Source organism: Syzygium oleosum, unplaced genomic scaffold (genome assembly GCF_021117445.2).
Source record: "Syzygium oleosum isolate NSW1041296 unplaced genomic scaffold, Sole_v2.1 Sole_v2.17, whole genome shotgun sequence".
Classification (NCBI taxonomy): domain Eukaryota; kingdom Viridiplantae; phylum Streptophyta; class Magnoliopsida; order Myrtales; family Myrtaceae; genus Syzygium; species Syzygium oleosum.
In genome coordinates this window covers 4774584-4787076 of record NW_026607501.1, presented here as the reverse complement: position 1 = coordinate 4787076, position 12493 = coordinate 4774584, and the positions used below count along the sequence as shown (strand labels likewise).

Here is a 12493-nt window from a genome sequence, read left to right as displayed (position 1 = left end):
AGTGACTTGTTGGTGAGAAAGTGGATGTTGAATTCGGGATTTGACCAAACCTGCTTTGTCTTGTCACATAAGAGGAATAGATGCTCGACTGTCTCGAACTTTTTTCCACACAAGGGGCAAAATGGCTTAGATAATACCCTTCTCTTAAACAAGTTTAGCCTTGTAGGTAATGCATATTAATAGACGCTCCATAGGAAAAGTTTGACTTTTGGAAGTGTTTTTAGGCTGCGCATGACAACGTGCCAAATAGTGTTTGATTCTGTTCTTTTGTTCCCAGAATCAGTTTGGGAACAGAAATGCGTTTGTTTAATTTTTTGATTCTAGGCACATTTTTGCAAAAAATTGTTCCCAGAATCAGTTTTGGAACAGAATCAAGAATAAAAAAAAAGTAACTTCTTGATTCTGGAACAAAAAAAAGAATCAAAAACAACAACGAAAGAATCAAAAACAACAACTTCGTTTTCTTCTCCTGCCCAGAACTCATTTTACTCGTGGAGTTCACGGCTGCTGCTCCTTCACCGACGAGGCTGCTCCTTCTCGTTCGAGATGAGTTCTTGCTGATGACTTGCAACTATGGAGGGACGCCGTCGCGGTGGCGGCGCTCGGGCAGCCGTTGCCGATCTGGGCAAGGGCTCGCGCGATGGCGCGAACTCGAGAGAGCCGTCGCCGACTTGGGCGAGGGCGGCGCTCGCTCGAGCCTCGGCCGTCGCCAAGATGGGCGAGCGCGGCGGCGCTCGCTCGTGCGAGCCCTTGCCCAGATCGGCGACGGTTGCCCGAGCGCTGCCGCCGCTGCAGATCTGGGCAAGGGCTCGCTCGAGCGAGTTCCACCGCGCTCGCCCATCTTGGCGACGACCGATCTGGGTGAAGGCTCGCTTGCGAGCCAACACTATCCTCACCTGCGTTAGCCTCTCCCGGTCACATCTCAACCATTTTGTTCCTTTGTGTGAACTCTAATCCCTCCACCAAATTGGTGAGAACATCATCGTGTCCCTGCCTCTGCTTATTTTGCGTGCCTCTGAATCTCCGCAAATTCATTCTGCGGCCTCAAATTCCCATTTTTTGATGCCTGCCCACTTCACGTTTGCGTGTTGTAATCTTGGGTTTCCCCCAAAACCTGAACTTTCCTCATCGACTGCACAATTGGTTCTATTCCCAGTTTTTTCTTTTTCTAACTTGTGAGGTTGTTTTATGCAACTATGGTGATATGGTATTGGTCATTGGTAATTGTCTCGTGTTGCTTTTCACAACGGCAATCCTTTTAGCATTGGGGGTGGTGATTTTCATTTGTTAAATGGTTCTGCTGTTTTTGTTCATCAGATTGCACAGGTTGATTGGTGATTAATCAATTTGAGTAGAAGTTCGTTTCACCTGGATTCAGTTCCACGCTTCTGTCGATTGCTTTCTGTAATTTGTCCAAGTTGATTCACAAAGGTAAAATCCTCACCTGTTATTGAAATGATTTCTCTCTTCATTTTTCTAGTTCTGATTATTATTAGTTGGAGATTCATGGAGCCATTTGTTATGCCAAGCAAAGAAAACAAGAGGAACCATTTTTAATGAAGGTTTCATTGATATGTGAGCTTTTCTTATGGTCCTTGGCTTGGAATGCGGTATGACAAGACTATGTTAACTTCATGAAATTGCCAATAATCCTGTGGACTGTTGGCAGGGCCAAGGCCGCCTTTCTTGTGGTTATCCATGGTGGACAATCTGTATTACTTCTGTAGGTGCATTATATTGTGCAGTATGCGCATAAGAAGACCATTAGAAGTATTAACATTCTAGTGTGTAGGCAAGCAGACTTAATTTGCACTGCTGTCTGGGTGTATTTTTCATTAGTTGTCAGTGAGCAAGCTTGCTGTACCTGAAGTATCTTTATAGTGAGTTATATGTTGACAAGAACATCGTTGGATCAAGGGACTGGAATCACTAAGGAATGTCATTGAGAGGTCATTTGGGGCATTAAAGAATCGCTTCACCATTTTGAGACACATGCCTTCATTTACAATTAAAAAGCAAGCACTTATTGTAATTGCATGTTGTGCTCTTCATAATTACATTCGTGACCAAGACAGGATGGACAAAAACTTTTCCCATTATGGAGATCCGGAGTATCCATTTGGAGCTACAGAAGTGGAGGTTGCAGATGATACATCACATGAGCAAGCAGCTGAGATAAACATGCTTAGGAAAAGTATTGCAAATAAAATGGCAAAGGATAACAATATGCCCGAGATTCCATGATATTGTATTTCCGACTTTTGTAATATTGTTTTTAAATACTATATGACGACGGGAGAGGATCCTTATGTGTCTTGAGTTTTTGTGTGCCTCTCTTGTTTGCTGACTATTTTTAGTACGACCTTTAGGCTATACACTTATGCACGAAGTGATGAATTTTAATAGCGTTTCTTTTATATATAGTCATATCACCTGAGCAGAACAACTTTAGGTTGTCCACTTATGCACGAAGTCGAATCTCTGCACCACAATTGTCGTATTTCGCCAAGCAAGCTGCACCTTAAGCTTCCTTTTGTGCGGCTGAGTGCTTGCATTACTTAGAGGTTCTCTTTTCAAAGCATCGAATCAACTTGACCTCCCTAAGAAGGGCTGGACTATTGCCACCCCCATTTTGGATGAAACCACCTTTTTATATAAAGTGACAATAACACCCTTATGCCATTGATACTCAGTTAAATATTAATAACGTTATTAAAATTCACTTACTTTCCATTCAAAGTTAAGGGTCGAAATGACCTCAGAATATTCTTTCCTTGATTATTGACCATTCTAAGTCCTGTACAAAAAGTGTGAATCGATAAAACAATTGGAATTTTTTGTTTAAACCAAGGAGTCTGATTTCATTCATAGACAATTCTCAAACATTATTAAAATTCACTTAAAACAAAAACGCGTGGTTCCATCTAAAATGGGGGTGGAAGTAGCCCCACCCCCTAAGAATTGATAGAAGGGAATTTTTGGCAAATTGACTTTGCCAGCATCATGGTCCTGATTTTTTTTTTCTCATTTATTTCTTTTCTATATACTGCGAAGATTCTATTTCTCAACAATTGATGCTACTTTGTGTTGATGGACACTTTGACCTGATGAGGACATCACCATGTAAATACTTGGTATATTCATATCATCATGTTCACCATGTTTCCTTCACTTGCAAGAAAAAAATAATTGGTAAGTGCTCCATGACAATTGTAAATACCAAGTTTTAAAAAGCATTTGAAAAATTTTTGGAATAGAATCAGTTCTGCAGATATCAAACGCATTTCTGTTCTTTTTCTATTTCAGGAATAGAAATTTTGGCCAGTTATCAAACGCCTTCAAATGCTCAGAATCAGTTCCCGGGCACAGAATAAAAAAGAATCATTTCTGACCAGAATCTGTTCCCGGGCACAGAATGGTTGACATGCGCAGCCTTAGCCTCCAAATTTTGCTCCAAAGAGCATTAGGGGTTTCGGTAGGAAGAAGAGGGCTGTCCAGAGCCATGTGTGGTCTCATTCTTTCGTTGCTCATTGTATCCGCTTTTGACGGAATAACAACTTGACAGATTTGGTGACCACACTAGCGAGTCTTCCTTCGGGGTAGATGGCAGTGGAGTAGCTAGGATTTCATTCACAACTTCTTCATCGAACAAGTTGTGTAAAAGTTGTTCATTCTAGAGAGGTTCCACTGGGGCGATCAATTTTGCAACCATGTTGGGTTCATGTTGATTTTTTGGTCCTCTTAATTCGCCCCCTTTCTAGCCATCTATCTTCCATGATTCTAATATGCTGCTCGTTACCCACTTTCTACCTCACCTCCTTCGAAATGGCATCTCTTCCCATAAGAAAGCTCTGCTAGCCCCACGATGGACGAGAACCTTTAGCTGCATGTCAGAAATCGATGTTTGGAAAGTAACATCCTTTTAGAACTTTGCACCATAATGCATTTGAAGTTTGAGAGACTCTCCAAACTTGTTTTCCTAGCATCTTATTGTTAAACGTGATGAGGTCTTTGAAGCCCAAACCTCTTTTGTCTTTTCTTTGCTTCGGTATCTCCCATATTCTCCAATGAAGGCCGGTTTTTTATGTATGTGTTTGCACCGGAATAAAGCAATCTTCCTCTTTATGGCCTTGCAAATGGACACTGAGATTTTGAATATGGACATCGCATACTGTGGTAAAGCTTGTACCACCGCTTTTATTAAGATCCTTTTACCCGCTTTGGAGATAAAACTGTCTTTCCACCCTTCCAGCTTCATGTTTACTCTTGCCAAAATCCATGCGAACATTTGCTTTTTTGTTTGGCCCCAATCGGAGGGGATTCCTAGGTACTTCCCTATTTTGTCAATATCTGGAACTCGCAATTCTTGGGCCATATTCCCTCTCAGCTGATGTGGGCACCCTGAACTGAAAAAAACTCCTGATTTGTTGAGGTTGATTTCTTGACTTATTGCGAAGCAGTACTGATGTAGAATAGAGGCTAGGTTATGGCATTCACTAACCTTTCCATCCACAAAGAAAATAGAATCGTCTCCAAAAAGTAGATGGGAAAGTGTCGGGCAAAACCTATTGAGTTTGATTCCTCTAACACTCTCATCATCCACGGCTTTCTACATGAGTGAGGAGAGTACGTTTGCAACAATTATGAATAAGTAAGGGGATAAAGGGTCTCATTGCCAAAGACCTCTCGATGGCGCAAAGAAGGGAAGGGGTTCTCTGTTAAACTTGATACTAAGGGAGACTGTGGTGACACATTGCATAATCCATGAAACCCATCTTGCACTGAAACTCATCTTAATCATGCATGCTTCAAGGAAGTCCCACTCAACCCGATCATAGGCTTTTTTTTATGTCCAGCTTGAGGATGGCTTGAAATTTCCTTTTCCTCTTCCTGATTCTTAGCTGATGTAAGACCTCTTGAACAACCAGGATATTATCTTGTATTTGTCTGCCACTAATAAAAGCGCTTTGCTCCTTCGCTATCATATTAGGAAGCCAAGGTTTTAGGCGATTTGCCAAGACCTTAGAGATAATTTTGTAGCCGAAGTTGCATAAGCTAATGGGCCTGAACTGGTCTAGCGTTTCTGGGTTAGGCTTCTTGGGAATCATAATAATGTGTTCTGTTCAGGTTTGGGTCAAGATGGCCAAAGTCAAAGACTGTTCTCACCATAGTGAATACATCGTGCTGGATGATGTCCCAATGTTGTTAATAGAATAGCCCATTTGAACCATCTGGTCCTGGTTCTTTCTTTGCTCCCAACTGGAAAGTTGCTTCCTTTACCTCCTCCATTGATACACTTCTCAGTGGATTGCAATTCATTTGATCCTCCACTAAGTTGGGACAATGTTCTAGTACTGGTTGAAAGTTTCTTGGGCCCTCGGTGGTGTATAGAGACTTAAAGAACTGCTCGGTCATATCCTGTAGTTGCTTTGGATCCTGACACCATTCCTCATCCGTTAATTTCAGCATAGAGATCTTGTTTCTTTGTCTTCTTTGTACTGTGGTTGCATGGAAAAACTCAGTGTTTTTGTCTCCCCACTGCAACTAGCTGATCCGTGATCTCATTCCCCAAAACATTTCCTCTTGTTTCCCTAGTTCATCCATTTGCTGGTTCAAGAACTTCACACTCTCTATTGTGATGCACAGTTAGAGTATTCGTGATCTCTTGAAGCTCCCTTTTTAGATAGTTATTTGGCGTTTCACATTTGAGAACTTCTCTTTGCTCCACTTCGTTAATGCTTCTGATACTCCTTGTAATTTCCTCAAGAGTTTCTCATTTTCCAATCTAGGTATACTCCACATTGACTGAACAACTCTTCTACATTCTTCATCTTCCAACCAGTATGCTTCAAACTTGAATTCCCTCTTCCTTTTTGTCATTGCTGCTGATAGTGAAAGCAATAGGGGACAATGATCCGAGCTGACCGCAGGAAGGGCAAGAACTTGTGCATTTGGGTACATTACTCTCCACTCCATATTGCATACAACTCTATCAAGTCGTTCTTTGATGTGTGCCTCCCCATCCCTAGTGTTTACCTATGTAAATGCGCAACCCTTGCTCTCTACATCCATAAAGGAACATCCACTAAGAAAGTCCCGAAATGCAGCTAACGTGTAATGATTTTTTTTTTTTTGATAACCTAGCTAACTTGTAATGAACCGCCCTACATCCTCCAACCTTTTCCCCACGATGCAAGATCTTATTGAAATCTCCCATACATATCCACGGTAAATGGTTGGCTTCGCTGACTAGCTGCAACTTCCCTCAGAGTTGGAGCCTTTCTTGGTATACTATTGTAGCATGAACAAAAGTGACTCTTATATGGTTTTGGCTTCCTATCACCAAGCAAATTAGGTCAATCAGCTTCGAGGAGGCACTTACCAACTTTAATGATACCAAATCAATCCATAATATCGCTAACCCCCCTGCGATACCTATTGGGTTTACCACTGCACTAAACTGGAAACAAAGCTATCTCTTCAGCCTCAAGATAATTTCTTCTTTGTTTTTTGTTTCCATAAAAAAAATGATGCTAGGCCTCTCATGTGCCACTAAGACATGCAGTTCCCGCTTTGTCAGGGGATTGCCCAACCCCTGACAAGTCCAACTTAAGATATTCATGGGACACCCGGTGGCTCATTAGTGCTAGCCACCAAAGTCCGTACCTGATGATCAACCAGAACTTGGATTGGGGTATCTAAAAGTTGGGTTTCGTCCAAGACGGGAGCGATTCCCTTCTGGGGAGAGTAAGGGCTATACCTGCTCTGAGTCTTGCTGTTTATTGATTTTTTTCCCCGACTCCTTGTCTTTTGATGACCAAGAGAGCTCCCTTCTGTCCCTAGGGTCGAGACAGGAGCTTTAATCAACAATAACTGTTGCTGGAGTCCTTCTTTGGAGCCGCTGACACCTACTTCTCTTGCTTTTGGATTAAAAACAAAGGGCATCCCTGGCTTCTCTGTCATCTTCTCACCACTTGGAATTAGTGGTCTCTTGCCTCTCGATTCAAAAGCCACCAGCTGAAGTGAAGGGGATGGAGTTTCAGGGACAATCTCATCATCCATGTCTACATTCCCAAGCCTTGCATGGAACGATTTCCAAAGGGGGCTCCACTCTCTCGATTCAGCACGAAGCCAAAGTCCAAAGCATCCAGGTTCGTTAGTTTCAAGCCTGTTCTCGTCATAATGCTTGACTTCGCAGAACTTAGCATAGTGCCCCATACGACCACAAGAATAGTAGAAATGTGGTAACCTCTTGTATCGGAAGTCAACCCACAATTTCCTCCCTCCTTGGCTAGCTATCATTCCAGGCTTCAAGGGGGCTGCCAAGTCGATTTTTACTTTGGCCTTACCCTTTGAGAAGGTTGGAAAAGCCTTTGGGTCGGTTCTGACATTACAAACACATCCAGCAGCTGCTGTGATTCTCTTGATGGAGTCCTCTGAGATCCGGTTCAAAGGCAAACTGTGCACTTGGACCCAAAAATCACATTGTGTGAATTCATAGTTTGGAAGTGGGACATCCAGTATATATGGTTTGAGCACCACTAGGTTGCTAGAAAAAGACCGGGGTCCAGCCTCTAAGACCCTTTTCAACTCATGCTCTGTTTTGAAAGCAAAGGCAAAAGTTCTCTAGTCTTCCTGAGTAATATTCACTGAGTCAGCTCTCCACGCTCTCTCCATAGTGCTTTTTTTTTTGTTAACAAATCCAACCATTAACTTTCAACCCTTCCAAAGCACTATGGAGAAAATAGTCCAAAGACTATGGAGACTATGGACTATTTTCTCCATAGTGCTTTGGAAGGGTTGAAAGTTAATGGTTGGATATGATAACAGTTGCCCGAGCAGAGTCGACTGGCATTCTTGTAGTTGGAACCACTCCATCGATTACTGCTAAGTCGTTTTCTGACCATAAAGTACCCACTTTACTACATGGTGTAGCTAAGCGAGACTCTGAAACTTCATCCTCCTCCGTTGTAGTTCCAAGTAGGGGATAGCTCTGAGCCCTGCGGGCTGAGGGCAACACAGAGCTCCTGCACCGAAGCACACCACGACGTCGAGTGAAGAGGGAGGTTCAGAAATATGTTATCAAGAAAAACTCGCAGGCCCAATCAACACTACTAGGCGTGTTTGTAGCAAACAACTCCCCGTTTAATAGTTAAAGAAATGTCCATCGCAGAATAGGTGAAGGTCATCTAGAAGATGTTTCTCTCATTCAGTAATTTTATCAATCACTTACTAGGCATACTTCCCCCTGGGATATTTCCTTCGCCTTAGACAACTACCAACACCCTTTTTCAGTAAGGAAAACAGCATTGAGACACCCAAAGTACTATCCCGTCTCAGAATCCAGCATGCTAAACGAAGACCATTCCATTGTGAGAGCCGAGGAACACATACCCAAAGCGAGGAGGCAAAGTCCAAAGCATACACCAATCCATTGCCGCCAAGAGGTTCTATCACTAGATTACTCAGTGGAAATAAAGTCCACGGTCGTATGCTCAAGCAGAATGGAAGGCAAAAATCACCAGCTTAAATTAAACACATTCATCTCAAATCCTTCAACGGTAAGACAGACTGTAGCTCTAATACTAATTCAATATTAACCAAATTTGATCAAAGGAACAAAGCAAAACCAATTACTGACCACAAGGAGCCCCTCAAACGAGCTGCTCTATCCCCAAGTAAAAGCATCGAAATCAATGAATTTTGCTGATCAAGTCCGAGAAAGGAAAAGGACCCAGTTGTCCAAACACGAGACGCAATCTACCCGAGTTCGAAACATTCAGAACGTGCCTGGTCACGGGGCGGGACGCTGACAACCCTCTCGCCGGCAAAGACGCCGTCTTTCTGAGGCCTCGGGATGGCGGAGAACCTGCACTTGCACATGGGGCACTTGGACTCCACCTTGGCCCACTCCATGAGGCACACGAAGCAGAAGTAGTGGTCGCAGTTGTCGATCCGGCCCCGGACGGCTCTTCCCTCCTCCGTTAGGCAGATCCCGCAGCACACGCCGCCGTCATCCTCCTCCGTCGTCGGGCGCCGCTCGTCGCCGTCCTCCATCGTCCGGCGGGGCTTTCTTGGACCGCTTGCTCGGCGGCGAGGTGGGTGCGGCGCGACTCGCCATGGTTAGCGACTAGCGAGTTGCGAGGGACGGCGGAGTGGCTGGGGAAGGAGGAGGATTCCAAGAAACTGAGAGAGGAGTCGAACAAGAAGAAGCCCGAGAGACCCAAAAAGGTCGCGAGATCATAATCAAATCTTGTTTAGCGGTTTCAAACTGAACCAACATAGTAATCCTTTTACCTTTGCCTTTGGGGCGGGCGGATGGCGGGCGGGCGGGCGGCGACCGGCGGTGGCGGACGATGGGAGGCGGCAGACGGGCAGATGACAGGCTGGTAGCGGCGGCCGGCGGGCGGGGAGGGCGAGCAATATAAAAGAGTTGTTATTTTTTCTATTCCAAAAATAGAAAAATTGAAAATTCTAAAACCTTCGAAACCTATTTTTAGGTTAAAAATTTGTCCCGTAAATTGAAAAATAAAATTATTTTACCAAACGAATTTCTATTCTAAACCTGTTCTTGAAAAAATAAAAAATAAAAAAAACAAGCAAACAGATCACGTAGTCCTAAAACTTGTGATGAAAATATAATTAAAAGTGTAATCAAATCATAAAACTTGTCAAATTGGTGCAATCAACTACTTTCGTTAACTTTGTCCAACTTTGCTAATGGCGTTAACTTTGTCCAACTTTGCTAATGGAAAATGTTAACGTGACTTTTTTTTAGTTATTATTTTCTTTCTCCCGCGTGGCGATGATATGATTAAAATATTTGATCTTTTAATACAAATCTTATTTAAATTATATTAAAAATAAGCTAACTTTAAAAAAAGGAAAGGAAAAATAAGGAAAAAACCAGATGAGGGTAGCCCTTGCCGTTACCGCCCTATCGAGAAATTCGACGATGGTGGGGATGGCTAGTTGAAGTCCTCGAGCCGCGGCTAGTGGCCGGCAATCGTCGTTGACCCTCACTTGCCCAAATATGGCTGAGGGCCGCCAATCGGCAAGGGTTACCGGCCATTCCCCACCATCGACAGTCCTTCCCTTGCCTGGTTTCACCTTTTCTTTTTTTTTTTGAAAATTTAACTACATTTTAATTTAGTTTATATGAAATTTTGATAAAAAAAATTAGATCCGGACCAAAACGATGTCGTTTTAGCCTTATGCTTCATGTTTCAGCTCAATTCGTTAGTAAGATCAGACGGAGTTAACAAAATGACTTGATTACACAAATTTGATAAGTTTCATGACTCAATTGAACTTCAAAACTCAATTGCTTTTCCGTGACAAATTTTAGGATTTTCAGTGCACTTTTCCCAATCTAATATAATTCGTAAGAACTCGATAAGTCTCCAACAATTCATATAAAACGCTCGAGGAGTCCGAGTCACATCGCGGTGCCCAAGAATCCATACATAAAATAATCATCGTTTCGTTCTCTCATCACAATTTGTGGCTTCGGTACATAGAACGTGAAGATGCTAAGCATGGATTTTGGTCCTCCTTTGCTCGTCCACGCACCTCACGAAGTCACTCAAATCTTTCTCTGAGCTCCCTCCTTCGATTGCGTTCCAAGCCGCGCTGCTCATCTCCTTGGCTCGCACCCTCTGGGGCAGATCGCCCCTCAACGCCTCGGCCAAAACCCGGGCCAACTCCGCCGCCTCCGGTATCTTCTCCGACCCCTCGCCGACCCTCATTCCCACGCCCAATTCGTCCACCAGCAGCTTGGCGTTCACGAATTGCTCCGCGCCCATCGGCCACGTCAGCATGACCGTCCCGGCGCTGAGCCCCTCCAGCGTCGAGTTCCACCCGCAGTGAGTCAGGAACGTACCCACGGCTCGATGCCTCAGTATCGGCACCTGCGGGGCCCAACCCCTGATCACGAGGCCCCTCCCGGCCGCTCGTTCCTCGAAATCCTCGGGGACCGCCCCGTAATTCCCCTCCGCCGCATGTCCTCCCCGGTTTGCCTCCCTCACGCATAGAATGAACCTGACCCCACTTTCCAGCAGCCCCGCCGCCAACTCATCCATCTGCCGCTGCGTCGGCACGGCACGGCTCCCGAAGCACACGTAGACGACCGAACCGTCCGGGCAGGCGTCCAGCCACGTCAGCACCTGGCCAGCCGATACCGAGCTGGGCCCGCCCCTACTAACGGGCCCGGCCGAGCCGTCGGCCTCGGCGGGCAAAAGCGGGCCCACGGCCCAAACCCGGTTGTGCCCGACCTCTTTCCTGATGTGATCCAGGTAAGCCCGCTCCAGCCCGTCGAACGAGTTGAACACGATCCCCCAGCTCTCGATGTTGCCGATCGCGCCCTCCCGAAGGAGCTCCATTTCCGGATCACCCACCTCGTAATTCCTGTATATCAGGGGGATGTGCGACCAGGGAAAGCGGGGGCGGTTCGGCAACTTCTCGAACGAGACCATCGACTCCTCGTCGGGCCTGCGGAGGTCCCGCCACAGGGCGAAGTTGACGGAGAGCCCGAAGGCGCCGGACGGCGAGAAGACGACGCGCGGGACGCCGCGCTCGCGGGCGAAGCGGTGGGTCCACCCGAGGAAGAAGTCGGAGACGAGGGCGCAGGGCGGGGAGGGGTGGGACTCGAACCACCGGGAGAGGAGGGGGAGGTGGAGGTCGCGGAGGGCGCGGACGTTGGCGGCGAGGCGCCTCCGCGGCGGATGGGGCGTCGCGGGCGGCTCCGGGGAAGGCAAGACCAGAGGCTGGAACTGCAGCGAGGAGGAGGAGGAGGAGGAGGAAGAAGAGAGGAAGGGGTCGAGCAAGTGGAGGTTGTCGGGGGTGACGAGGACGGTGACGGCGAGGTCGGAGCGGCGGAGGTGGAGGAGCTTGTGGGCGAGGTCGAGGAGGGGGATGATGTGGCCCGGGGTCGGGTAAGGGTACATGAGGATGTGGACGGACATGGCTGATGGCTCGAGCTTGGCAAACCAGTTCGCAGTTCTCCGTCGCCTCTCGCTCTCCTCTGCGCTTCGAGGGGCGGGCTTCAACGGCGGACGACGGGGCGGAAGAGACGGCGGAGGAGGCGATGATGGCGGAGGATACAAGACGAATTCATTGGAAGAAGAAGAAGAAGCAGCTTTCTCTGGGGGTGTTGCAGAGAGAGAGAGAGAGAGATGGATTTTGTTGACTGGGGGGAGTTCATTGGGTTGCGTCACGGCTGACGAACTTCCAGCGACCACGTGGAAACACGACAAGCGAGTAGGACCCACCTCGGGGTGTCGGATGGGAATAAAGGGGACTTAGCCATAAATGAATAATGAAATTTATAATATAATTATGATATGCAATAATTAAATTATGATATGCTCCTCAGATCAAAAAGTTGGACGGGTGAAAATCACCCTTCGCATTTAATTTCTAACGTGGATATATTTATAAGATCACCTCGTCGCGCTTTTTTCTCTCTAATTAGATCGCAATCGCTACGTAAATT

At 45.9% G+C, this 12493-nt stretch overlaps 1 protein-coding gene and 1 long non-coding RNA gene across 2 annotated transcripts; one reads left to right on the top strand and one right to left on the bottom strand.

The window, feature by feature from the left end:
• Positions 1-782: 782 nt before the first annotated feature.
• LOC130140261 (uncharacterized) lies at positions 783-1916 on the top strand. Its single transcript, XR_008818301.1, has 2 exons — positions 783-970; positions 1318-1916. It is a non-coding gene; the product is annotated as an uncharacterized LOC130140261 (long non-coding RNA).
• An 8616-nt stretch (positions 1917-10532) lies between these two features.
• LOC115676715 (flavonol 3-O-glucosyltransferase UGT89B1-like) lies at positions 10533-11963 on the bottom strand. Its single transcript, XM_030599681.2, has one exon. It carries the CDS (start codon positions 11961-11963, stop codon positions 10533-10535), a length of 1431 nt encoding a protein of 476 aa, XP_030455541.1.
• Between the last annotated feature and the right edge of the window lie 530 nt (positions 11964-12493).